This window comes from Equus caballus, chromosome 1 (assembly GCF_041296265.1).
Source record: "Equus caballus isolate H_3958 breed thoroughbred chromosome 1, TB-T2T, whole genome shotgun sequence".
NCBI lineage: Eukaryota > Metazoa > Chordata > Mammalia > Perissodactyla > Equidae > Equus > Equus caballus.
In genome coordinates, this window is record NC_091684.1 from 153251357 (window position 1) to 153278095 (window position 26739).

Here is a 26739-nt window from a genome sequence, read left to right on the forward strand (position 1 = left end):
AGGATGGAATAGTCAACAGTGTCAAAGGCTGCTGAGAGGTCAAAGAAGGCATGGGGGATATTGATGATAACACCAGATCTGTTCTGGTGGAGTGATTGGCCCAGAAACTAGGTTGAGTAATGAGTAGGAGATGAAGAAGCAGGGGCTTTTGAGTATAGAAAATTCTTTCAAGATCTGTGACTATGAGGGGAAGAAGATATATGTATACCAACATCTGTGGATATATTTAAATTAATGCTTAAAAACCCATTAAGTGGATTCTTTTGCTAGTTTGTGTTTTTATGCCTAAGAAATGTAAATTTTTAGCACAAAACTGGTCTGTCGACATTTCAGTGTTTAGCAATCACAAACTTTATGTGCTTTTTGTGATCTTTACTATAAAAGAAATGTTTCCCACCCTCAATGTTCATATGAATTTAATAAACAATTCTGAGAAAATGTGGTCTTCTCTACACAGGAATAGGATGGTGGGGTACAATTTCCAACTCAAGACAGTGAATTGTTATGAAACCCCAATCTGTGCTTCAATTAGTCTTTTAAGTAGATGAAAGTCTATTAAGAATACCCATTCTTCCCTGACTTCTAGGATGGTGTATAATTTTACGTGTGCCTCCCTTCTCTCCTTTCCTCCATTCTCCCTTTCCTCCTATATTAAATGGCCGTATGGATTGATGATACTCATGGGAAGATGACGTAGAGAAGTCAGATATAATTAAGACTTAATTGCTTCTATTGAGCATCTTCTCTGTCCATAAGGAATTTCTTTAGCAATATATTCCAATTTTCTCCTTTGTTAATCATCTAATAATCCACCTCTAAAGCAGTTAAGAATATTTTAAGAATTCCTTGAACAAGGCGCTTAGTAAATATATCATGAGATAATGTATTTACCTGAAATAAATCTAACACAAGATTTAAGACAATTCTTGCCCTTACAAAAAGTGCATATTATATATGCAGTGTGCAATACACAATAAAGGTTTAAACTACTTGCTGATATACTGTTTGGAGTTATTCCACTTTCTCCATTAAAGGCACCTCAAATCGTTTTGTTTTTTCTTGGGTGTGTGTGAGAAAGATTGGCCCCGAGCTAACATCTGTTGCCAATCTTCCTCTTTTTGCTTGAGGAAGATTGTCGCTGAGCTAACATCTGTGCTAACCTTCCTCCACTTTATTTGGGACACCGCCACAACATAGCTTGATGAGTAGTGTAGGTCCCTACCTGGAATTTGAACCCGTGAAACTCAGGCTGCCAAAGTGGAGTGCGTGAACTTAACCACTATGCCACTGGGCCAGCCCCACCTCAAACCTTTCTAAGAAACAGGTCCAGAATTTGATTTCTTATCTTAACTTTCCATTTTTCACTTGTGTTCTGAATTGTGTTTATTACTGTACTGCATTCTTTTTAATATTCTCAAATTATTCTTCACTTTTATTGACTTCATTATCTTTAACTGCTTCAAATTACAAGCTCATCCCTACACAGATTTTTGAAAAATGGCATTTCTTAAATCTTTGAGCTACAAGTTCTGTCTAGATTTATCCAATTCTAAGGAGACCAATTCTCTTGCAGTTTCCAGAGTTCTTGTTAACCCACCAGTTGAGAACCATATACAACTTAATAATGGCCCTTGCTCTTACTAAAAGCTAAATTATTTTGAGAAACATGTTCTTTTCCTGTCAGGAATATTTGATATGAGTAGGAATTCTTCATCATCATCATCATCATCATCATCTAACTGTTTCAAAGTTGTTATTCACTTTCTCCTTTTTTTTTTGCAGGTCCTGACACTAAACTAATGCAGAACAGCGGTAAGACAAAGTTTAAAAGGACAAGCATTGATAGACTGATGAATACGCTAGTACTATGGGTAAGTTACTATAACAAAATTAGGCAATGTTAGTAGTCATTGTTATCTTATATTTCTTATATTCTGCTGGGAATTTTTTCAGGAGTCTACATTTTCCTTGGGTAGTTTAGATTTGGAGATTTTGCATCTTGGGCCCACGTATACTGCCCTCTACTTCCTAGATTGTGATTTCTCAACCGTTGGGAGAGTTTCTTATGAGAGGTAGGTTAGTGCTATGGAGGCCTTCATGGTCTTCCAAGATCTCCATATTCCAAGGATTGGTTTTTGAAAAACAAAGCATGTTTTTTAAGGTAGTTTGGTCTTTTTGTCATCTTACCTTTGCTCATGTCCTCTCTCCATAGCTTGTAAACAGACTGGCTTCCTGGGGGAGTGACCTGTGTAGTCACACAGGGTCTCCACTCTGAAGGGCTTCATGCTTGTTACTGATCTGTTGCTGTTGTGTAGAAATTCTTAATACTTTTTTACCAAGGAGTCCCACATTTTCATTTTGCACTGGGCCCTGAAAATTATGTAGCTGGTTCTACTTATGAATCCTTTGACACCCAAGTCACAGTTCTCCTCCTTCCTGAAGCCTTCTAAACCTCCCAGCCCGTGGTTATCTCTTTCCTCTGAATATTTTTAAATGATTTTCTCTGCCACTCATTTACCAAAGACAGTGAGGTGTTCCTCGCATCCTACCCTTTTGTGAGTTAATCTTGTGCTACTTCATGCTGTCGATCTGATTGTTATCTTACTTTCTGTGTATTATTGCTTTGCCTCCTATATTGGGGTTAAGATTGAAGAGCGTGATTTTGAAATATGACAACAGTGACTTTGAACCATGTTTCCCCACCTGCCCCATTACAGACTCACAATTGTAAAGAATCTGAGCTCCGTGGATGTTTGCTTGACTGATATATAACATGAATAAGGAAAGAAGGAAACTGATACTTCTTGGGCACAAAATATTGGTCAGGCTCTGTGTTATACTTTCAGGATCACCCTCAGACCTGGGTTTTCCTTCAGCTACATCTGTCCCCATGGAGCAGCGTTCATGGGGCCACCAGGACATGCCTAGACAGAGCCCATGCCACCCTTCTAGAATTGCCAATTTCAATGGCTCTGAGCCCACTTCTAGGGCTTGTGTGGGGGTTGTACATGTATCCACCACAGAGTAAGATTACTGGTTGTAAAGCAGGGACTGTCTCAGCTTTTCACGGTAAAAAATAGGATGATCCACTGGGGAATTAGCTGCTGAGTCCATCCTTAAATTAGGGCATTTAATGTCAAGTAGCACCAATTTTAATGCTTATAAAGTAATTCAGTTCAATTAATTTGTTGCGTAAGCCATTGAAAGAAAAGAGGATACTGTGATATCAGTTCCAAATTGTAGGATTTCAGGGATTCACAATTCTACTTTTTCTCTAATAGTAATGCTTTAAATCAGGTTTTCCCCAACATTTTCTTCCTATGTGCCTATTTTGTTCATGAAAGAATAAAGAGAAAGCAGTTCTAGAATGCCTGAATATTCTTTCTTGGAGGAAAAAGGAAAAGGGAGGAAACACATCGCTCTTCTCCAGCCCCACTCCTCCTTCAACAGTGGCTGCTCTTGGCTCCTAAGACAGTGTGACACTTAGCAGAGCCAAGTCTCCAGAACACGGTGTTCAGCTCAGGTCTTACCATGTTCACTGAGTTTGTGGTCTTCCTTTCCAAGGCTGGGATCTGGGGTTCACAAGGGACTGACCTTTTGTCTTTCTAGTTGCTATAGCTCCACAATGTCTGCTTTTCTAATACTGATGCTGAGCACAATGTAAAAGTTGGCTAATGATTTTCAGGTTGCTTCCCACTTTTTTTAATCTCAAAAGGAAAGTATATATGTCATGCAGCATTTTAATTAATCCTTATCTTTCTCCTTGACCTTAAATAAGATTGTGCAGTTACATCTATAACCAAGAGACCTGACTAGTCTGAGACAGGTCTTTTTTTTTGAAGATTGGCCCTGACCTAACATCTGTTGCCAATCTTCCTCTTTTTTTCCTCCCCAAAGCCCCAGTACGTAGTTGTATATCCTAGTTGTAGGTCCTTCTAGTTTTTCTATGTAGGATGCCACCACAGCATGGCTTGATGAACAGTGTGTCGGTCCATGCCCCGGATCTGAACCCGTGAACTCTGGGCTGCCGAAGCAGAGTGTGCGAACCTGAGACAGTTCTTCATGACTGATATTTTCTTCCTTTTGCTTTTTTGCCTTGAGTGACCATATCTTTATCATTTCAACAGGACACTTTTGAAGGTGAAAGGGGGGAACACATTAATATTATGCCTGGACAATAGGTATAAACTGGGGCTGACCAGGGCAAATCAGGACATATGATCTTTTTTACTTAAGCCGCTTAAATATATGCACTCATCAAGAATCAAGGATGTGAAGTTATTAGCTTTGCAGCCATAGACAAGTTATATAATCTATGCTTCCATTTTATTTTGTTTTGTTTTTTACCTGTAAAGTGTGAAAATGATTGTTCCTATCTCAGAAAGTCAATGAGAGAGTTAAGAAAATGTATGTAAAATATTTAGCTGAGCTCTTGACATCATAATGTTAGAATTTACTCCTATGTTTAATGATAAGTAAGGAGAGCTTTGTACAACTTGCTTTTCAAATGATAATTTCTTGGAGTTAGAAATGTAATTCGATTGCATCGATCTGACTAGTTTTGGGTTCAAGTTAAACTTAACCAGACTTCTGTTCTCATTCTAGATCTTTGGGTTTCTGGTGTGCTTGGGAATTATTCTTGCAATAGGAAATTCAATCTGGGAGAAACAAGTTGGGGACCAGTTCAGATCTTTCCTCTTCTGGAAAGAAGGAGAGAAGAACTCTGTGTTCTCAGGATTCTTAACATTCTGGTCATATATTATTATTCTCAATACAGTTGTACCCATTTCATTATACGTGAGGTAAGTGGAGAGTTTACACTTTAGTGAAGTCGTTTCACTAAAGCCTTTGTTTTGTGTAATCAGTTTTGTTTGTTTTAAAATTACAACAGTGAGATAGATGTCTTGCTCTGCTTATGATCTGCTCGATCTCTTACAAATGAGGCAACTAAACTGCTTAATCTGTTCAACTTTTACATTTTCAAATTGTAAGAAATGCATTTTATTTTCTTCTTGATTTGATTCAACTTTTTAGGAATGTTTTTCTTTGGAATACCTGGACTATAAGATAGTCTCGTGCAACCTGATCAGTTAGAATTGGGTTGATGTTGGGTCGGAAATGGAAGACTATTTGGGGAGATCTATTGAGATGGTGCCTTCTTGCCACTAGTCTGGCTCCACATACCTGAATTCAGATCCTATTCTACACTTACTAGCTCCATAACCTTGGGCAAGTTACTTTACCTTCCAGTGCCTCAGTTTCCTCACTTTAAAAATGGAGAGAATAATAGTTCTACTTAATAGGATTGTATGAGGAGTAAACAAACCTGTAAAGCTTTTAAAAAAATGCCTGACACATTGTAAGAGCTTAATGAATGATGAATAATGAATTAATACTTTTCCTATTATTATTAGTAGTAGTAACTAAAAATGAATACATGAAGGAGTTGAATTATAGTTGGTGGTGCTTATTCATTGTCAAATAGGAAGTAGGATCCATAACTCCCTCTACAACTTGATCTGCCATTTCTAGATTTGGTTCTACAAACTAGAGCTAAAGTGATTTCTCTCTCTCTCTCTCTATATATATGTGCAAACACCTCTCTCTCTCTCTATATGTACATGTATATGTATCTGTGTGTGTGTGTGTGTGTGTGTTTGATAAGGCTTAGAAACTGGTCCTACAGTCTGCACCTGAGACATTCTTGATCCTAATTCTACCAAGACTGAGCCAGACAGCCCTAACAACACTGGAGCCAAGATGAGACTTGGTTGTTTGACATTCCTCATCACCAGGATTTTAACAGTACACAAAATCATCAGCTCTAAATCCCTACTAATTTTTACGAGCTTCTCTTTCTCTTTTTCCAAAATCCTAGCTAGGAAGCAAGGGAAGTTTAATGCATAAAATCCACTCTTGTTTTGGATAGTGGTCAGGAAACTGAAATGTCAAGTTGTGGGAAATTGACTTGAAGTAGTGGCATGTGGCCACAATGCCACAAATTGCTTTGGGTCTTCTGGAGCTGTGGTCAGAGTGGGCTCTATTTAAACTGTATCCTACTGGCTCATCTTTGATTCCGAGGACCTCTCATGCTTGTATCCAATTATAGAGTCTGTAGTAAATCCTGCTCTTTGCCAGAAGAGCTATGGTCAGCTTTTATAGCTTTCCTTTTATGTTCTAAATGAAGAATAAATGCCCATAGCAGTTTGCCATCTGCACATGCGCAGTTTCATATGTCCTCATGAGGGAAGTACATTCTGTATACACTCTTTCTTTGAAGCGCATTGGCATTTTTTGTTTAATGATTTGAAAGATTGGTTTTTTTAAAGACCAAGGCTAGATTCCCAGGTTAGGATTGTTTTTTCCTTCTAATGTTTCCCCTCCTGTGGTGGAAAGAAAACCTGTTTGGAATAGTCAAAACCTAGGTTCTGGTCTTGGCATTGCCACTAATAGCTGTGTGACCTTGGAGAAAAGCACTTGGCTTTTCTGTGCCTTAGTTTGCCTGTCAAACACATGCTGCTCAGTAAGATGAGGGGATTAAAATAATTGATTTCTGAGTTTCTTTCTGCTGCAAATAATACCACCTTACCTTTAGGTAACGTTGCATATTGTATACCAAGTGCTTTCACGTACTTCATCTCATTCTGTCTCCTAACAATCTTCTGAAGTAGTTATTGCTGAACTTTCACAAATGAGATGATTTGCTCAGGATCGTGGAGCTGGTTAGGGACAGAACCAATATCCAAACCCAAGTCTTCTGACGCTTGGCACAGTGTTTTTCCTCTACGCTTAAGCTGGGTATGTTTTATTAATCAGTGAAGATGTCAACAGAAAAAAAAAAGAGACTAGGGGCTGGTCCCATGACCGAGTGGTTGCTTTCGCGCGCTCCGCTTTGGCGGTCCAGGACATCACTGGTTCGGATCCTGGGTGCGGACCTAGCACCGCTCATCAGCCGTCCTGAGGTAGTGTCCCACATAGCAGAACTAGAAGGACCTACAACTAGAATATACAACTATGTGCTGGGGGGCTTTGGAGAGGAGAAAGAAAAGAAAAGAAAAGAAAAGAAAAGATTGGCAACAGATGTTAGCTCAGGTGCCAATCTTTAAAAAAACGAAAAAAGAGGCTAGAATTCTGTACCTGTTGGTATGGCGTAGTATTGATGAAGATAAATGTGAACTTTTCTCTCACCAAATAAGAACAGTGATTTTGATCTCAACTTGGGGGAAAAAGCATTTCAAGAAATTTCAGGTTGCTAGAAAAAGAGACTCCCAGGTATTTCTGTTCAGAGGATTGAAGGCCTTCTGCAAAAGCTTCCATTAGGCTTTGGAATACTACAAAGCATAAATTAGTGCCATATGTCACTTGAGGATGAAAGTGTGAATTTCCTTTGAATGGTTAACAATTCCACGTGAACACAGGACGTTGATTTGGGTAGGATATTTCTATGCTGTCAATTTGTTTGTCTGTAGTGTTAAAACATACCCAGCTACAGTTTTTTAAAACATCATCTTAAGAAATGCAGCCCTTGTACTCCCAAGGAATTTGCTTTTGAGTGGTTTTCCTAAAGCAATAAGAACTCATTTCCCTGTTGCTTGTTTTGCCACAGAATGGGCGGAATCCTAAGCCTGGCTCTTTGCGTGGTCAGGCAGAACGCTAAGAGGCTTGATTATGCTAACTCTGAACACTTGTCTCCTTTTCTCTGCTATTATAAAACAAAGGGCTGAATGTTCCACTGTGGCCCTCCCAAATCCTGTTTTCCCAAACAAAAAGGATACTCTTTCTCTCTACAGACTATTTCAAAGTCTAAGCATTATTCACATTAATTTAGAATACTTCCGTTGGCTTGTACTGCAACAGAGAAGGATCACATTCTGTTCCATTCATTTTGCTTTGAGTTTTCAGGAGATGCTTTACTTTCAGATAAATGAAGGCTTCAAGGATTTGTACAGTTATCTGCATAATACCATTCTTATGGCATTCTTAAAGTCAGGTCTGCATTGTCTTTACCAAATGCCTGAATTCTGGTCTTAGCTCTGTGGTTAATTATTTGTGTGATCTTGGGTTAGTTACTTAATCTTAATGTCCTTATTGGTGAAATTCGGGAATAGAGTATCAGGATTCATTCATTCACCACTAACCGACTACCTATGACAGGTAAGACTCTGTGCCTGGTCCATTGTAAGTGCAACACCTTTGAAAGAATGGAATAAGGAAAATGAAGCTGAATTAGAACAGCTAGCAAGGAACTTACAAGGAAGAAGGGGGGATAGAGAAGAGTAAACTGTAACAAGACAACATATAAATAAATACCTGCAGAGTATGACTGACTGATTTTTATATTGTATGATTCTACAGGCTCATAGTGTGATTTTTAGTTTGGGTGAAATAAGTGTTATCATTTAAATAGTAGAAATGAGCTGAGACCATACCATTTTTTGGGAAGGGAGATGAAGTTATGTCACGCACCTATAGAACTAAAAGTGTAGACGTTAATGCCTAGAAAGGACTTGGGTGTCATCTTTTGTCCCCAAGGAGACAAATGTTCAGAGTTAGTACAATCAGGCTGCTCTCAACTTTCTCATTTTACAGATGAGAAAACCGAGGCTTGATTCCCATTGAGATCAGGAATAAAGCTATGGGTCCTTGCTATTATTATTACTATTTTATACTGCTATGGATGTCCTTGTTAATGTACTAAGACATGCAACTGAAATATCAATGAACAAAATGAGACATGAAACTGAAACTGAAATAAACCCATTAGAAAGGAAGAGCATAAACAATATGATTACAAACCTAGAAAGTCCAAAAGAATAAGTCTGTAAAACTCTTAGTGAGGTAATTCAATGTCTGATTTTATGACATAATCATGTTTTTTAACATTAAAAAAAGCTTTTAATATTAAAAAAGTCTTTCCTTTAAACCAATAAAAATTTAGAAAATTGTCCCATCAATAAAAAGATACAATGTCCAGGAGGAAATCTATCAAGCTATGGTGTGGACCTGTGTGAAAACAAAGCAAAACTAAACTAAATGAAAATGTTTTACCAATAGAGGTACTTTTCAAAATTGAATTCCTGGAAAGATTTATCCTTCTCCTTGAAATTGTATTTAAGTATTATAAAATATTAGTTCTTTTCAAATAAGAGTTTAACATAGACTTGATAAAAATCCAAAATAAGTTTTATGAAAAAGCTGATACATTGATTCTGAAGTTTATTTAGATGAATACATTGATTCTATCAGAGAGAATAAATGCATGATTACAGCTAAGAATTTTTGAAAAAGGAGAGAATAAAGGTTCCCTTGTCTCTTCCCAGATATTGCCAAATTTTATACAGCTACAATAATGAAACAAGAGATGCATTAAGTGACATACTAAGGAACAAAATTGAAATCCCTCGAACAGAGTCTGGTGAGGAAAAGAATTTCTATGAGATGTGGAAGCATCCCAACACAATAGGGGAAGGGGCTCATTGTTCAACACATGGTGAACACATGGAAAAACTTTCTGTTGGCAAAAATTGAAATTAGCGCCTCATACGTACATCCTACTTCAAAAAATTCCAATTGTGATAAAGAATTAAATGTGGAAGAAAAATTTAAGTATCTGTATATATAATCTTGGCATAGGGAAGGCCTTTCTAAGCAAAACTCCCAAATAGAAACTATAAGCTATGGATAAATTTGATCAATTAAAAAGAGAAAACTTCATGTCAAAAATAGTGGAAACAAAATTAAAAGACAAATGACAAATTGGGTAACATGTTTGCATAATGTGTATATATAAATTATATATATGTATATATAATTCTTACAAATCAATAAGAAATACACTAATGTCTGAATAGGAAAAATAAAATAGGCAGACACAATTTAGGTAATTTTGAGAAGAAATAGAACTGGCCAGTAAAATTTGAAAAAAAATGTTCAATTCACTGATAAGAAAAGAAATACAGTAAACAGTAATGAGATGCCATTTGCTTCGGCATATGATAAAGATAATTTTCAATAATCTAATGGTAGAAACACGTTGTTATAATCTTTTTTGGAAATCTATTTGGTTTTATGTATGACAAAAAGACTGAAAAAGTTCATACCCTTGGCCATAGAAATTTCACTTCCAGAGTTGGAAAGCCATAAATCAGCACTAGACCATGAGACAAAGCTCTTTTCTTGATAAATGGGCAGAGTCATATGACAACACCCCCTTGTTTTCTCTCACTATCTGCTATGGTTTGCTTAGTGTTTCGTGGAGATGCTACTTTCCACCTCTTTTGACAAAGTAAAGGCACATTGAATAATGTATTGGAGAGGAAGTCCTCAATAACACATTTCTTTAGATCAGACATCTGACGAACACCTTTAACAGTTTCTCCTAAGATATGGGAGAGATGCCAACCAATATACTAACACAAGTAATCTCCACTAGGCTTGTTTCTTGAAAATAGAGAACTGTGGAACATTCCCTAAGGCTTTATGGAAAACCAGCCTATTGTTTCATGGTACTGCAAGGAAATGACTTAGAAAGGTTTTTGAACAGACTCTGCTGAGATGCTTCTGAAGGTCACTAGGACCTAGGGACAGAGCATCACGTTTTCTTCTCAACTGTGAAGACTTTGGTAGACTTCTTACTTTGGCAAAGCTTTGTGTGTTCTGAAATTGATGGAGCATTTCTTTTTTTCCCCTTTAATGGATGAAAGTGTGGAAGTGATTCGTCTGGGACACAGTTATTTTATAAACTGGGATCGGAAGATGTATTACTCTGGGAAAGCCACGCCTGCTGAAGCTCGGACAACCACGCTCAACGAGGAACTGGGCCAGATCGAATATGTTTTCTCTGACAAAACGGGCACCCTCACTCAAAACATCATGACTTTTAAAAAATGTTCCATTAATGGGAGAATCTATGGTAAGGGGAACAGTTCCTTTTTTTAAAATAATGATATTAACAGTCCTTAAAAAGTAAGCAGCCTTATTTTTTTTAATTAAAAAACCCAAACCATCTCTAGCTTTCTTATTAATAGGGGCACCACCACCATCTGACATAGTGCCTGGCACATAATAAGCCCTTACTAAATATTTGTGGGATGAATGTTGGATAGTTTCGTTGAAACTTTGGCTTGTTACCATTCATGGGTAGAGGTGGGGGTTAGCTGTGATACAGTCTGAGTTTCCTTTCCATGTTCCAACTGTGTGATTCTGCTCTGTGGTACTTAATAGACTCCCATCTCAGGGAAGACAAATTCTTCTTAGTCTGATTTATTGCCGTAAAAGCAGAATTTTATACTTGCTTCCCATCAGCTTTGGAATTGATGTTAGGGCCTGTGTTTGGGAGAATTTACTATTCATTCCTGAGAATTTACACTGGAGAGGGCTACTTGGAGTGGCCAAAGAAGCTATTTCGTCAATACCCAGTTCCTGTCTGTGTGCGTTTGTCAGGATACCTGCTCTGTATTTGGATTTTCAAGCATTCTATTTGTATGTGACCCTGTCACCTCGACTTTGGCCAGACAGTAGACAGTTCCCTCTGCTGAGAGCATGGAAGCTCAGCAGGAGGCTTCTGTTGGCTTCCTCTGGACTCTCAATCTCGCTTCACTGGACTCTGAGTGTCCAGTTTCTCAATACGGAAATCTCAGGCAGTAAAGGAAATCTGAAAAAGAGAAAGAAAACTTGCCTTTGTCTCCTGATGGGAAACTTCACACATTGCCACGTATCTTAAAGCAAGATTTGACCTTGGACAAAAACTAAGAAATACAAGAAGTTGATTTTTATACTCTGCTGCCGTTTGGTCTTCCTCTTCCAACTCCACTCCCATCACCCATGGTCGCCATGGTTCCCTCACCTCTCCTCTGCCCACCCTCCCTTCTCTGGTGGTGGCCCAGATGCTTCTGAACCTGGGCTTCCACAAGCACTCAGTTACACTGTGCATTGCTTGTGTCACTGTTATAATGACTGGTAAACAAAATAGAACCTTTCCTTCAAAAATTTTCTTTCAATATTATTTTCAGAGGCTTTCTAAAATTACTGCCTTAACTCAAACAGTAATTTAAGTGGGAAAATTTTAGAGTATTGGAGATGTTTTGTTTTTGTTTGTTTTTCTTTCTTTTTTTATCGCACAAACACGGGTTTATAACGTTAGATAAATTTTCAACTGTACATCATTTTATTTCAATTTCTGTGTAGATTACATCATTTTCACCACCCAAAGACTAATTGCAATCCATCATCACAAATTTGTGCCTAATCACCCCTTTCACCCTCCTCCTTCTCCCTTTCTCCTCTGGTAACCAGCAATCCAATCTCTGTCTCTAAGTGATTGATTGTTATTGTTTTTATCTTTTACTTATGAGTGAGATCATACGGTATTTGACTTGCTCTCTCTGACTTATTTCACTTAGCATAATACCCTCAAGGTCTATCACAAATGGCCAGATTTCGTCATTTCTTATGGCTGAGTAGTATTCCGTTGTGAATATATACCACATCTTCTTTATCCATTTGTCCTTTGATGGCCACCTAGGTTGCTTCTAAATCTTGGCTATTGTGAATAATGCCGCAATGAACATAGGGATGCATGTATCTTTATACATTCATGTTTTCATGGTCTTTGGATAAACACTCAGCAGTGGAATAGCTGGATCATATGGTAGTTCTATTCTTAATTTTTTGAGGAGTCTCCATATTGTTTTCCATAGTGGCTGCACCAGTTGGCACTCCCACCAGCAGTGTATGAGAGTTCCCTTCTCTCCACATCCTCTCCAACGCTTGTTGTTTCCTGTCTTGTTAATTATAGCCATTGTGATTGGAGTGAGGTGGTATCTCATTGTAGTTTTGATTTACATTTCCCTGATAGTTAATGATGTTGAACATCTTTTCATGTGCCTGTTGGCCCTTTGTATATCTTCTTTGGATAAATCTCTGTTCAATTCTTTTTCCCACTTGTTAAATTGGGTTGTTACTTTTTTGTTGTTGAGATGTATGTGTTTTTTGTGTATTTTGGTTTTTAACCCATCAGATATAGGGTTTGTAGATATCTTCTCCTACTAGTTAGGTTGTTTTTTCATTTTGTTGATGGTTTCCTTTGCTGTGCAGAAGCTTTTTAGTTTGATGTAGTCCCATTTATTCATTTTTTCTATTGCTTCCCTTGCCTGGTCAAGCATGTTACTTGAAAATATGCTTCTAAGACCGATGTCGAAGAGTGTACTGCCTATGTTTTCTTCTAGAAGTTTAATGGTTTCAGGTCTTACATTCAAGTCTTTAATCCATTTTGAGTTGACTTTTGTGCATGGTGTAAGATTGTGGTCTACTTTCATTCTTTCTCATGTGGCTGTGCAGTTTTCCAACACCATTTATTGAAGAGACTTTCCTTTCTCCATTGTATGTTCTTGGCTGCCTTGTCAAAAATTAGCTGTCCATAGATGTGTGGGTGAAGATATTTTGAATTTGGGGGACTTTTGGATTCTTTTGCCATGGCACATATGATAATATAATATTATCACTTCTAGGAAATTCTCAGACATGTGGACCAAGATTTAATTTGTAGAGATGTTTGTCACAGGGTTATTTTTAGAGAAGGCCCTTGATTTTTCACAAAGTGTATATCCCAAGATCTTTGCCAATCTCCAAATTTACAAATCCTATGATAGCTTATAATTTCCCTCATAAAATGCAGGAAAGTAACTGAAATATTTAAGTAACTCCATTAGATCCTTAATTTATATGCCATTATGATTTATTTATAATGTTATTAAAATATATTCTTATTAAAGCACTCACAGAATGTTTCAGAATCACTTTTTCTTGTTTTCATACAAGTTGGTCTTGTTTATCTCGTAGATCCAGGCCTTGGGAAAATTTAACAGTCCACTCTGGTTTATGGAAATCTTCTATTTTCTGGCTCACAACTAATATTTTCTTAGACTTCTTTAATTTTTCTTCACTTCCCTCACCAGCCCTAAAGATGGGCTTTCTTGGGGGGACCATTTTACACAAAGATGCAGTTTTGTTTTGTTTTTGTCATTTATTGGAGTTACTGCCTATGGGGTAATGCCTGGAACATAACTGCAGTGAGTTTGAAATTTAAGTTCCAGGTGCTTGACTAGGCTCATTCACCAGCTCAGAGATGCCTCCCCCCATGCAGTCACACAGCATTCCAGATTTAGACCTGTGCCCCAGAAAAACAGCAGGTAACTCTTTGTCGAGTGCTTTTTTGGTCATGGCATTGTGTAGCGGAAAGAGAAAGACTTGGGTTCAAAAAGCCACTCTGCTGCCCTTTTAGTTCTGGTTGAGTCATGTCACTTTGAGCTCAGTTCTTCAGTTCCCTCATCCATAAAACAGGAATCAAAATCTTCATGTGGCAAGTTTGTTATAAAGATTAGTGATAATGTAAGTACCTGGCGCAGAATTGCTGCAAGTCACTCTTATTATTATTACAAAAAATACAGTCCTGGCAAATAGTGTTAAACTTTCAAATGCCAAGCGAAAATTAGAAAAGTCTTAAAGGCCTCCAAATAGGGGGAAGCTCAAATAAATTACACTACATGGACTATTATACAACCTTCAAAATTAGATTCACGAAGAAGTTTTAATGGCAGGAGAAATTCTTACACTTTAAGTGGCTAAAAAGCACCAGGAACTAGAGATTTATAAACAGTCTGATGAATACATCTCCACACACGTGCACAAAATCAACCTGAGAAAAACTCTACAAATATTGTTTACCTTTGGGTGGTGGGATTATTAATAATTTTTATTTTCTACTGTTAAGCGTCCTATATTTTCCAATGTATCTGTAATAAGCACATATCAGATTGACACTAAGAAAAGTTATTTTTAAATATCTGGCATATAACTGGCTATGTTCTCTGCATATAGAAGGCCCTGACGTTGTTTAAAGTTTACATACTAACTTGACCTTGATATTACACAGATGTATCTGGCCTGAACCAAGATAGACAAAGATGTGTTTGCCAAGCTCTAGCACTGATGAGAACTTCTCTGTCTAGGATATAATTTTGGATTCTCCAACAGTGGGGAGAAAGTGAAAGACAAAAATTTACCTCTTGCAAACATTATAGATAATGTAATAAATAAAATTTACAGAAAATCACGATTGCAAGCTTTCTATTTTGTTTTAATGCATACTGCATTTTAGTTCTATCTTGGGGAAACATGTCTCTCTCTATATTAATTGCCATGTCTAGGGTTACAGTTTGAAAACACTCCTAAAAAGTCTACATTTGGACTCATAATACCATCTAGTAGGGGTGCTGTAATAAATAAGTATATTCTTTAAAACTAAATGTCTAAATCTAGTTTCAATTTCATTTATTTTTAATTCTCAATTTTGGTTTTGACAGGTGAAGTGCAGGATGACCTGGGTCGGAAGACAGACATAACTAAGGTGTGGAGGTGATAAAATTTCATTCTTACTTTTAATTTCAAATTGTATGCTTTTTAAAAATGGTGAGTTCCTAGAGGCCTGATTTCCATTGTGACCAGATGAGATACTTAATGCATAACATTAAAAAAATAGATGCATATGGTTCAAGATTTCTCCTCATCTAGGTCCCCCAACCACAGAGTTCCTTTTGTTTTTTATTCTGTTAGAGATATTTATGTATAAGCAATGGAGATATTGCTCCATTTTTTTACGTAGGTAGTAGTATTCTATACATACCGTTCTTCAACTTTCTCAACAATGCTTCTTGGAGATCTTTCTAAATGAGTAAAAAAAAAGAAAAAAGTGTCCCCTTATTCTTTTTAATGGCTGAATAGCATTTTGTTATATTGATGTTCCATAATTTATGTAAGGAGACACTAATGGACATTCAGGATATTTCCAATATTTTGCTAGTAAAAAAAATGCAGCAAAAATAATAAAATGAGCAAAAATAAAATAATGCAGTAAAATTAGTGTACATACATTATTTCACATGGATCTTATACTCTCTAGCAAGTTCCACGTTTAGAAATGGAATTGCTAAGTCAAAAGTTATGTGCATTTGTAATTTGATAAATATTGCAAAATTGCCTTTTTTAGAATTTATACCAATTTACCCTGCCACAAGCGAAGTATAAGAGTGCCCTCTGCCCTGCCCACACCAACATGATGTTTTATCAAAGTTTTTGATCGTTGACAAGACTATGTGAAAATTGATATGTCAATATGGTTCTAATGTTAATTTCTCCTATTATGAGTGAGGTTGAGCATCTTTTCACAGTTTTAATAGCTTATTGTTTCCTTTTCTGTAAATTTCTAGTTTGTCATTTTTTACCCACTTGTCTATTGGATTATTATTCATCCATGGTTTCCAAGAATAAATGTCACTTGTCATGTTAAACTGTGTTTCCAATGAGCTACTAGATTCTGTTTCCTAATGATTTATTTAGATATGTGCGTTGGTATTTGTAAAACTTTGGTCCTCAATGTTCATTTGGAGAGTAATGTTTGTTTTGCTATGGATGTTATATTTGTTTTAGAAAGAGAGTATTTTCTCCTTATTTGAATACTTTGTGGGACAGTTTATATAACAGAAATGATCTGTGCCTTAATGGTTTCATAAACTGCTACTGTAAAATCATGTGGACTTGGTCCTGTTTGGCGTGGTAACCCTTTCATAATGTTCTTTATTTTCTTTTCTATAGTGGTTATCTGTTTAGAATGCCTATCTCTTCTGAAACGGTTTGGAAAATTTTATTTTCCTAGAATATTATCCAATCCAATAGGATTTTCAGATTTATTTGCAAGGAGTTGAGCAAAGAAGTCTCTTATAATTCCTTTAATTTCCTCTTTATCTGTGGCTATTTCCTTTTATTATCTCTTATTTTTTGTTTTTCTTATTCTTTTCCTGTCTTGATTGTATTAGAAATTTGCCTCTTTCTCCCATAAAAAAGTACATGTTTTGGATTTATTTATTATCTATATTTTTTTTGTGTGTGTTTTAATCGATAAACTCTGCTTTTATCTTTATTAACACCTTCTTTCTTCATTCCTCAGGTTTCTTTTCTTCTTTTCATAACTTCATACTTTAATGCTTAACATTTATTTTTATTTTTTATGCAAATATTTATGGTTATTAATTTTCTTTTAAATACTATTTTAGTTTTATCACATGGATTTTGATGTGTAGTTTATTAAAGTGTCTTTATTTTTGTCATATCAATTTGCATATCCATATTGAACCATGAATTTTTTTAAGGAAGAGTTTTAAACTTTCCAAGTGGTGGGGGATTTTTTTCCCCTAACTTTATTATACTTTTAATAAAAGAATATATTTTTATTAATTTTACTTTTTCAGAGTTTACTGAGGTTTTCTTTTGACTTAATGTGATCAATTGTTAATGTTCCACGGTCCTTAAAAAAGCATATCTAGATTCTGTTTTCAAGGTATGAAATTAGCTAGATGTCATCTAGTTCTACCTTATTAATTATATTATTTAGATCTTCTGTTTCATCGTTTATCTTTTATCTATATTTATCTGTTTGGATTAAAGAGGTTAATTAAAGTCTTCGATAATCTCTCTCTCTAGCTCCTATATAGCCTGAAATCTTTGTTTGATGAGTACTGATGCTACTTTGGGGTGCTTTGGTGTTCATAGCGGTTACATTTTTACTATGAATTACACAATTTAACATTAAAAGTGCCCTTCTTTGATTCCTTTAATTCTTCTTGACCCAAATTCAACCGTATTTGATATTAAGATCACGACTCCTGGTTTCTTTTCATTTGTGGTTTGCCCACCTTTTATTTTCACTGTTGAATGAAATGACCTTGTTTCAGGTGTGTCTCTTGTGTACAACATATGATTGGGTTTTGCTTTGCATTCCGATCTTTTAATAAGTGAGTTCAGGCCATCTACATTGGGCTATATCTTGTCTTAGTTTTATAATATTTTAGGTTATACTTTGTATCATTATAATTTTTAACAATTCTTTCTCTATATGGACTCTTTACTCTGCTGTTGTGAGTAATGCTGCAACGAACATGTGAGTGCAAATATCCTTCAAAATCCTGATTTTACTTCTGTCATTGCATTATGCAATATCTCCGGTGAGATCTCAGAAAGTACTCTGTAATCAAACACATTAATATTTTTGCACTGGAAAATATTAATTCATACTAAGGAGACTAAAAGAAGTCTATAATTAGTCACGTATCGTTCCAGGTCAGATTTTGCTGCTAAAATGAGTTCAAGTTGGGTCATGTTTTGCCATCGAGCAGGTTTAGAAAAAACTTTCAGTTTTTGGGGCTTCTTTGTATTTTGGGGTTGCAAAAAAGCATTTGAGGATCTGTACCCCCACTGGATATTTTTCTTCCCCATATGCTTTTGGAAGGTTCGCTGCTTTGGTGCATAGCTCTGAAACGAGAAGGTAAAATTTAACAGTAAAGAGGGAACAGAAAGCCATTTTAGTGCCAGATATTTGAGGCTGAAAAATCATACTAGCACTGAAAATACTTAGAGGAAGTGTTTTTGAATTTTGAATTTTAAGATTATTGTTGGAATGAAGTCTGCAGTTCCTTCGTCGTTGTTGTTGTTGTTCTACAGAAAAAAGAGCCTGTGGATTTCTCAGTCAACTCCCAAGCAGAGAGAACATTTCAGTTCTTTGACCACAATCTGATGGAAGCCATTAAACTGGGTGATCCCAAAGTGCACGAATTCCTTAGGTTACTTGCTCTCTGCCACACTGTAATGTCAGAGGAAAATAGTGCAGGTAAGTGGAAAGTGTGTCTGAGTGGTGAGCCTTGTTTTTTAAATCAGAACTGATATTTTTATTAAAAATGTTTAGAATTGGAAGGATTTTCTAATTAAAAGTACAGCATTGAATAAGGAGTTTACCTCTTACTAGCTTTCTTTACATTTTTTTATATCCCAAATGTTTTCCAAAAAATATGGAGAGACTTAAAGGAAAAGAAAAAGAAAAGAAATAGGAGCAATGGAAACATGAGGGCCCAATTAAAGGGAAGGGCATGAAATACTTCTTATGATTGAGCACCACATTTGACTGTGAGCTTCCTAGCAGCCAGGACAATTAGGGAAATACAGTCAAGTCACTAACCTCTCGTTATTAACATGCACGTCTAAGAGATGCAGATGGCCATCAGGCATATGCTTAGAATGAATTTTCCCAGTAATGGGGATAGATTTACACTGATAGTAGAATATTCTTATTTAGTCACTATTAGGAACAAGTTCTCACATTAGTAAGATGGTTGTTTAGAGCTCAGGTTTCATAGAGTAGAACAAAATCAGTTGAGCCACTGTAACATTAAAATGATGAGGCAGGTGGATAACAGTATAATCAATTGGCTTCTTGCTCCAGTCGAGCCCAATCTATTCCCTTTATAAGTTCTATTTATTTCTGTTACCAACTATTGAGTACAAAATACCACCCAAGGAATTTCAACTCAGAAGTGAAATATATTATATATAGACTCTAGACTGTATACGTGTGTGTGTCTCATATATATGTGTGTGTGTATATATATATATAATTTGCATACAGACACTTGAATAAATGTTTTCTATCTCTCTCTCTCTCTATTATTTTTTCCTTTTTTTTCCTTGTTAGGACTGTATTCGAACCATAGTTTTGTCTTTGATAATGCTAGACTATCCCATTCCTCTGGTTTTAATTGCTGCGAGGATTCACATAATTATATTTATGACTTAAACTGATCTTTATACTACTAATGCCAATAATCCTTTATTATATTTTCACCTGAGGTTGTCACCATGCCTTTAAGTAAGTTTCTTTTATCTCTGCCTTTGAGTTTATTTCACTTCCAAAAATCTTTTATTTTATTAGCAATCTTTTTATTTTAATGTCATTATATTTTCTTAGGTCTCTTTGAGGATATTAACTATGCTTAAATTGAAATTTTCTTTTGTTTCCTATATTATGTTTCATTTGACGGAACGGTGTTTTTTGAGGTCTATGTCTGACTTTTGTGCTGTTCTCGTGTTCGATGATTTGTGGTTGCCTGTTCTTAGTTGTGTTTGAGAATCCCTGTTTGTCTCTTGGTGAATGTGGATGATTACAATGGCCTGCCTCCCAATATTGTGGCAGAAGCAGAATACAGAGCTCGTCTTCTGGGTGTAGGGTTCCTCCCTCCTCGGATTCAGATGATACCTTGGATCAACTATCTTCCCTTTTCAGATCTAGTGCTGGGAGTCAGTGCCAGAGCCCCCATTTGAGAGAGTTGTTCTTAAGGCCTGGCCTGGAAGGAAACAGCAGAGTCATAGAGTTCCTTTCCCTCTTTTCCTTTCTCTTATCCTTGTGGAATTCTGAAGCCACTTGAGGCTCTTCTCAGCTTTGGTCTCCAGCCTCAGCATTCAAATCTTTGTTTCCTTAAGTGGGCTGTACTCTTTGTGTGGAAGAACATTGTCAAGGTTTTATCCTGGGGACGAGTGTTACCGCAGCCTGTTCAGTCAGCTGACGGGGAGGAGCCCAAGTCGTCCCGAGTGCTGAGTGGAATTCTCCGACTAATTTTGCTAATGATGCCCCAAGACCACGTCTACACTTCCCATTGTTGACTCTGAGTTTGGAGAATCTTTGGGGATTGCTCTTACTTCTGTGTTCATTTTCATTTGTGAATGCTTTGAGCTGGAGTTTTCTCTTTTCTTATTTCTTTACTGATCAAATCTACTTTTTATCTTGCAGCCATTTCTCAAATTTCTAGTTTACTGATGGTTTTCATCTTCTTTCCTAGTATCATTTAAAAAATTTTCATATTGTGATATAGTTAAATCTAATAAAACACACAGATCTTAAGTGTATTTGATGAGTGTTGACAATTGTATACACCCATGTAACCACCACACTGCTCAAGGTATAAATCTTTTCCATCGTTCCAGAAAGATTACTCATGTCCCTTTCCAGTTCACACCCCCAAACCCTCCCAAGCCAACAACTGCCCTGATTTCTATCATCAAAGATGAGTTTTGCTTGTTCTTGTACTTCATATAAATGGAATCATATAATATATATTCTTTTGTGTCTGGCTTCTTTCACACAATGTAATGTTTTTGTCACTCACCCATGTTGTTGTATCAATCAATAGTTCATTCTTTTTTTATTGCATTCTCTTTTTATTGTGCAATAATATTCCGTTGTGTTAATTCCACATTTGTTTTTTTCCAGTCCTCTGTTCCTGCACATTTGGGTTGTTGCCAGCTTTGAGTTATTATGAATAAAGCTTCCATAAACATTTTTATGTCTTTTAAAAAAATTTTAACGAATTTCTTTTTGGTAAATATTAGGAATGGAAATTGCCAGATCATAGTGTAGGTGTGTTTAAGTTTAGAAGAAACTGTCCACCTATTTTCCAAAAATGGTTGTATCATTTTACATTCTTACCATAAACGTATAAGAAAGAGTTCCAGTGCCTTCACCTTCTTACCAACATTTAATATTATCATCCTTAAATTTTACCCATGCTAGTGGATATTGGCTAATATTTCTTCTGCCGTAGAAAGGTATTTTGAAATGAAGAGAGGTAAATGTACGTATCCTTTCAGCTATTTCTGTCTCTTGCTTTGAGATATCAAATTCTAAGTGAAGGATTACATCACTGAGTGAGAGAAAATTACATTTACTCTCCATTTAAAGCTTTAATTATAGGATAGATAGCTTAAATCCATGTGTGTAATAGTACATTAAAAAATATAAACTTTTCTTTTTTTTTTTTTTTAAAGATTGACACCTGATCTAACAACTGTGGCCAATCTTCTCTTTTTTTTCTTCTTCTCCCTAAAGCCCCCTAGTACATAGTTGTATATTCTAATTGTGGGACCTTCTGGTTGCGCTATGTGGGACACCGCCTCAGCATGGCCTGATGAACAGTGCTAGGTCCATGCCTGGGATCCAAACCAGCGAAACCCTGGGTTGCTGAAGCGGAGCATGCTAACGTAACCAATCGGCCACAGGGCTGCCCCCCAAACTTTTCTTATATGAGAGTTAGTTATGGAAAAGAACAGAACCTAAATCTAGCAAACTTAAAATTATATAATTTATAGTTGAGGGTGTTGCTTTTATTTTAAGTGTGTGCTGTTTGTTTCATGGAGAAGTCATTGGGGGAAGTTGATATTTTCATTCCCTTTGTCAGGATGAAATTTCGGAAGCAGGAAAGTGGGCAGTACAAGTGCTTCAGTAGGATTTTTTTTTCCTGTTTTAGTTGGTGGCAATTAAAGAGGTAAAACTTTGGAGTTTTTTTTCTTATTGCCTTATTATATCACTCCTTTAAAACTTGTTGAGGCATGCTTTATGGCCTGGTATGTATTCAGTTTCCATAAATGTTTCATGTGTGCTTGAAATGAATGTGCGTTCTGTCGTTATTGGGTACTGGGCTCTAGACATATCCATTAAATAATGTTTGTTAATTGTTTTGTTCAATCTTCTACCTCAATGGATTGTTTTGACTACTTGATTTCTCAATTAACGAGAGTACATTAAAACCACCGACTGTAATAGTGCATTTGTCTATTTCTAGTTGTGGTTTTGCCAGTGTTTGCTTTATGGTCATGTTATTAGTTAGATACTAGTTTAGACTTATGTCTTCTTTAAATTAAAACTTCTATTAATATTTGTTGATCTTCTTTATCTCTAGTAATATTTTTGCCTTCAAGTTTATTCTGTCTCATGGTAATATAGTTATAGATGTTTTCCTTTTGTTAGTTTTGCATCGTTCAGCTTTTCCCACTCTTTCCTGCCAATCTATCTTTTTCTTTTCTTTATGTTTTAGATCATCTCTTGTAAATGGCATCTACAATTGTTGATATATTTAGATTTATTTCTACCATTTTACTTTGTATTTGGCCCATCTTTTGTCTCTTAGCCTTTATTTTATTGTCTTCTTACGAATTGAGTTCATTTTTACTTCTGCTGCTTTGAAGATAATATACCCTTATTTGGATTCTTTTAGTGGTTAGCCTAGAAATTTTAGCATAATTAACTTATTAAAGCCTAGGCCTTCTTTTGAACAACACAAAGACCTTAGAATCCTTCAATGCTAATCAATTTGTCCTGACTTATATAGTACCCTCGTCATGTATTTTCTTTTTTAATCCCACAGGATATTATTTTTATAGTCAATGATTGCTTAGATTTATCCATAAACTTACTAGTGTCCATGCTCTTTAATGCTTGTCCCGTCTCTGAGCTTCTGTTGACCTAAAGTGTATTTTTTAGAATTTCCTTTAGGGAGAGGCTGCAAGTAGTAAACTCTCAAAAACTTTGTTTGAAAACAACTTTATTTCATCCTTATTCTTGAATGATGCTTTGCTGTGTGTAGAAATTTAAGGTGACAGTTTTCCTCTTAGCACATTGAAGATATTCCACTGTATTCTGGCTGCTATTTCTATTCCTGTGTAGTTAGCTGTCAAATTGTGGTTTGAAGATAATCAGTCTTTTCTCCCTGGCTACTTTTAAGATTTCTTCTTTCATGTTCTTAGTATAGATGTGAATTTTTAAAAGATTTATGTTGCTTGGGATTCATTGAGATTCTTGAATCTATGGAATGTCGTCTTTTATCACTTCTGGAGTTTCCTCAGCCATATATTTCTTCAAGTGTTGCCTCTGATTAATTTTCCCTCTCATATTAGATCTTTAATGTTAGATATTTTCACTCTATTCTCTATGTCTTTTAACAATTCTATTGTTTTTCCATTTCTTTGTCTCTCTCAGATATATTCTGGAATTTTCTCCATTGTTTTCCAGTGCATAGTTCTTTCTCGAGTAGTATCCAATCTGTGGTTTTTGATTTTTAATTTCCACAAAGTTTTTAATTCTTTTTCAAATATGCTTAATTTCATACCTCTCTTTTATGTCTTGAAATTCATTAAATGTTTATATGTGCTATTTCTGATAATTCCAATATCTAAAGTTTTTGCAGATCTTATTCTTTCTGTTCTTTCTGTTGGTTCTAATTGTGTCTTGTTTATTGTGATTTTAGTGATTTTCCACTGTGAGATGACCTTTTTATTTGGAACTTAATTTGTAGAAATTCCTTGGGTCCTGAGATGAAGGCTTGTTTCTCCAGCAAAGATTTGCATTTGCTTCAGTCAGAGTTCAAATGCAGAAACATATTAAACTAAATGTTCAGCTTGATTTTTTTCAAGTCACCCAGATATTGTGAATTTAGGATGTAGATATGCATGGGAGTCAGTCTTTGATTATGCATTTTCAGCAGAGATTTTTCTTTTTCTTCCCATTTATGGATAGAAAGTTTTCCTTACAGACACTCTTAAATGGGGCACTGATTTCCAATTTACCCTTATTCTGAGAGAGTAGCCTTTTGGGAGCCTGGGTTTAAGAGGTGGTCTCCTGTTAGATTTCTCATGCTGGGCTATGTCCTCTCCAACCGAAGACCTGAGAAGCTGGAAACCAATGATCAAGTTTTCCTAGTTCAGAAAATGCCCTCAAGACAAAAGCTGGCTATAGTGGTTCCTTTAGTCCATTTGTATTCTTTTTCTCAGTCTTTGACCTGAACAGTTCTTGCTTTCTTGCCAGTTCATGGATGCATTCAAAAATATTAAAATGTTTTATACAGAATCTGTAGTTGTTTGTAGCAGGGGAATTTGAGCCTAGCACCCAGTTCAATATGTTGCCGGAAGTGGAAGTTATTATATCATTTCACAAGTAAATCAAGTAATTGCTTTAATTGTTTTCCTTTTTCAAATTTCAAAAATTAATGTATGCCTATTGTATCAAGTGAAACCATATAATACAAACATTTATAAGGGCAAAGCTATGGGGGCAGACCCCGTGGCCGAGTGGTTAAGTTTGCGCCATCTGCTTCGGCGACTCAGGGTTTCGTGGGTTTGGATCCTTGGTGTGGACATGGCACCACTCATCAGGCCACACTGAAGCGGTGTCCCCCATAGCACAGCTAGAAGGACCTACAACTAGAATATACAACTATGTACTGGGGGGCATTGGGGTGAAGAAGAAGAAACAAAACAAGAAAGAAGAAGATTGGCAACAGATGTTAGCTCAGGTGCCAATCTTCCAAAAAAAAAAAAAAAGCAAAGCTAACAATTTCTTCCCTGATCTCCTCTAATCCCACCCCTCCAGGGGGTAACCAATGGTAAAATTTGGTGTGCATTCACCCTTTCCGTTTGCTTATGTATATATGAATATATGCAGATATGTAGGTGGTTTGTTTGTTTTTAATGAAGAGAAATCATAGTACATTCATTAACATGCAAATTGTTGTCTTAATTTATCTTGGAAATCAGTATGAATCAGTAAATATCGATCCTGCTCTGCTTACTTTTTCTAATGTATTTTTACATACAAAGATGATATAATTTTATATAGAAGGGCTTGCTTTATACAGATGAGCTGTTTTTTATTTGTTTGTTTGTTTGTTTTGGTGAGGAAGATTGGCCCTGAGCTAATGTCTGTTACCAATCTTCCTCTTTTTGCTTGAGGAAGATTGTCCCTGAGCTAACATCTGTGCCAGTCTTCCTCCAATTTGTATGTGGGATGCTACCACAGCATGGCTTGATGAGTGGTATATAGGTCCGTGCCCAAGATCTGAACCCATGACCCCAGGCCGCCAAAGCAGAGTGCACAAACCCAACCATTATGCCACGGGGCCAGCCCCAGGGGTGGGCTGTTTTTTAAAGTGTATTTTTATGAACTTTTTTGCTTACTTTTACTAGTGATTCTCAAACTTTCTCTCCCCTCCCCTCCTACCCTAACTCCAACACATATACAATATCAGGTACCAAGAATTAACATCCTGGTTTGATTCCTTACATTTCAAGGGATTTCTTATATGTGTTCTCCTAAATGGCCATTAGTGGCAGACTGAAGTGGAATTTGGAACATCTTCTCCATCAGTCTGGCTGTGTGATCTTGCAAAAATCATAGAACGTCTTCAGTCATAGGGTTTGCCAGTAGAAAATGGGAATCCTCAAGTCTTGCCATGAGGATTACGTGAGTTAATATATATTAAGTGTTTTAGTTTTTGAAACTTTCATGGTACATCTCTAGTCACTGAAAATACAGAAATATGGTCTCTGACCTAAGAAACTTTCAGCATAATGGAGAGGCCGCCTCAGGAATGAGTATTTTCCTTAAGATGACCTCCAGTGGTGGTATGCATGGTGTCCTATGATATCCCATGGGACAGGCACCTGGTCCAGGTGGTTAGTGAGTAGAAAAGGTCTGATTTCTAGAGCTGACACACGAGTTAGCTGTTATAGAATGAGTTCGAGTTGGTATTGGCATTCTATGGATGTTAGTTATTAATAAATTTAATTTTATTTAGTATTAATACAGTATTAATACATTTTTTTCTTTTCCCTTTTTCTTTAATACACTTTTTTGGTTGTTTAATGCACTTGTTTCTTTTCCTTTTAGGACAGCTGATTTACCAAGTTCAGTCACCTGACGAAGGGGCTCTAGTGACTGCTGCAAGGAATTTTGGGTTCACTTTCAAGTCTCGGACCCCAGAGACGATAACAATAGAAGAACTAGGAACGCTGGTTACTTATCAATTGCTTGCCTTTTTGGATTTCAACAATATCAGAAAAAGGATGTCTGTCATAGGTACGGTTGGTAGCTGAGATTATTTTTGATCTTTGGATAGTACAATGGTTATATTGCTGCCTCTCAGGGATGATCTCACTCTTGGTTATGTGCTGAGAGATGTGATATGTTTGTAAATTTATGAACTTCTGTCATCCTCAACTTAGCCTCAACATTGAAGTAATAAGTATAACTAA

At 36.2% G+C, this 26739-nt stretch overlaps 1 protein-coding gene across 12 annotated transcripts in view; it reads left to right on the plus strand.

Annotated features, from left to right (window-relative positions):
- Nucleotides 1-26739, plus strand: part of ATP8B4 (ATPase phospholipid transporting 8B4 (putative)) — a 216286-nt gene that overhangs the window by 126175 nt on the left and 63372 nt on the right. For all 12 annotated transcript variants that reach the window (XR_002799642.2, XM_023617657.2, XM_005603053.4 and 9 more), the window contains 6 exons: nucleotides 1783-1871; nucleotides 4606-4802; nucleotides 10704-10912; nucleotides 15363-15406; nucleotides 18553-18718; nucleotides 26375-26563. Coding sequence is in view for 11 of the 12 variants with exons in the window: in XM_023617657.2 (XP_023473425.1) it covers nucleotides 1783-1871; nucleotides 4606-4802; nucleotides 10704-10912; nucleotides 15363-15406; nucleotides 18553-18718; nucleotides 26375-26563 (894 nt within the window). In the remaining variant the exon portion in view is untranslated. The remainder of the gene's footprint in view (nucleotides 1-1782; nucleotides 1872-4605; nucleotides 4803-10703; nucleotides 10913-15362; nucleotides 15407-18552; nucleotides 18719-26374; nucleotides 26564-26739) is intronic.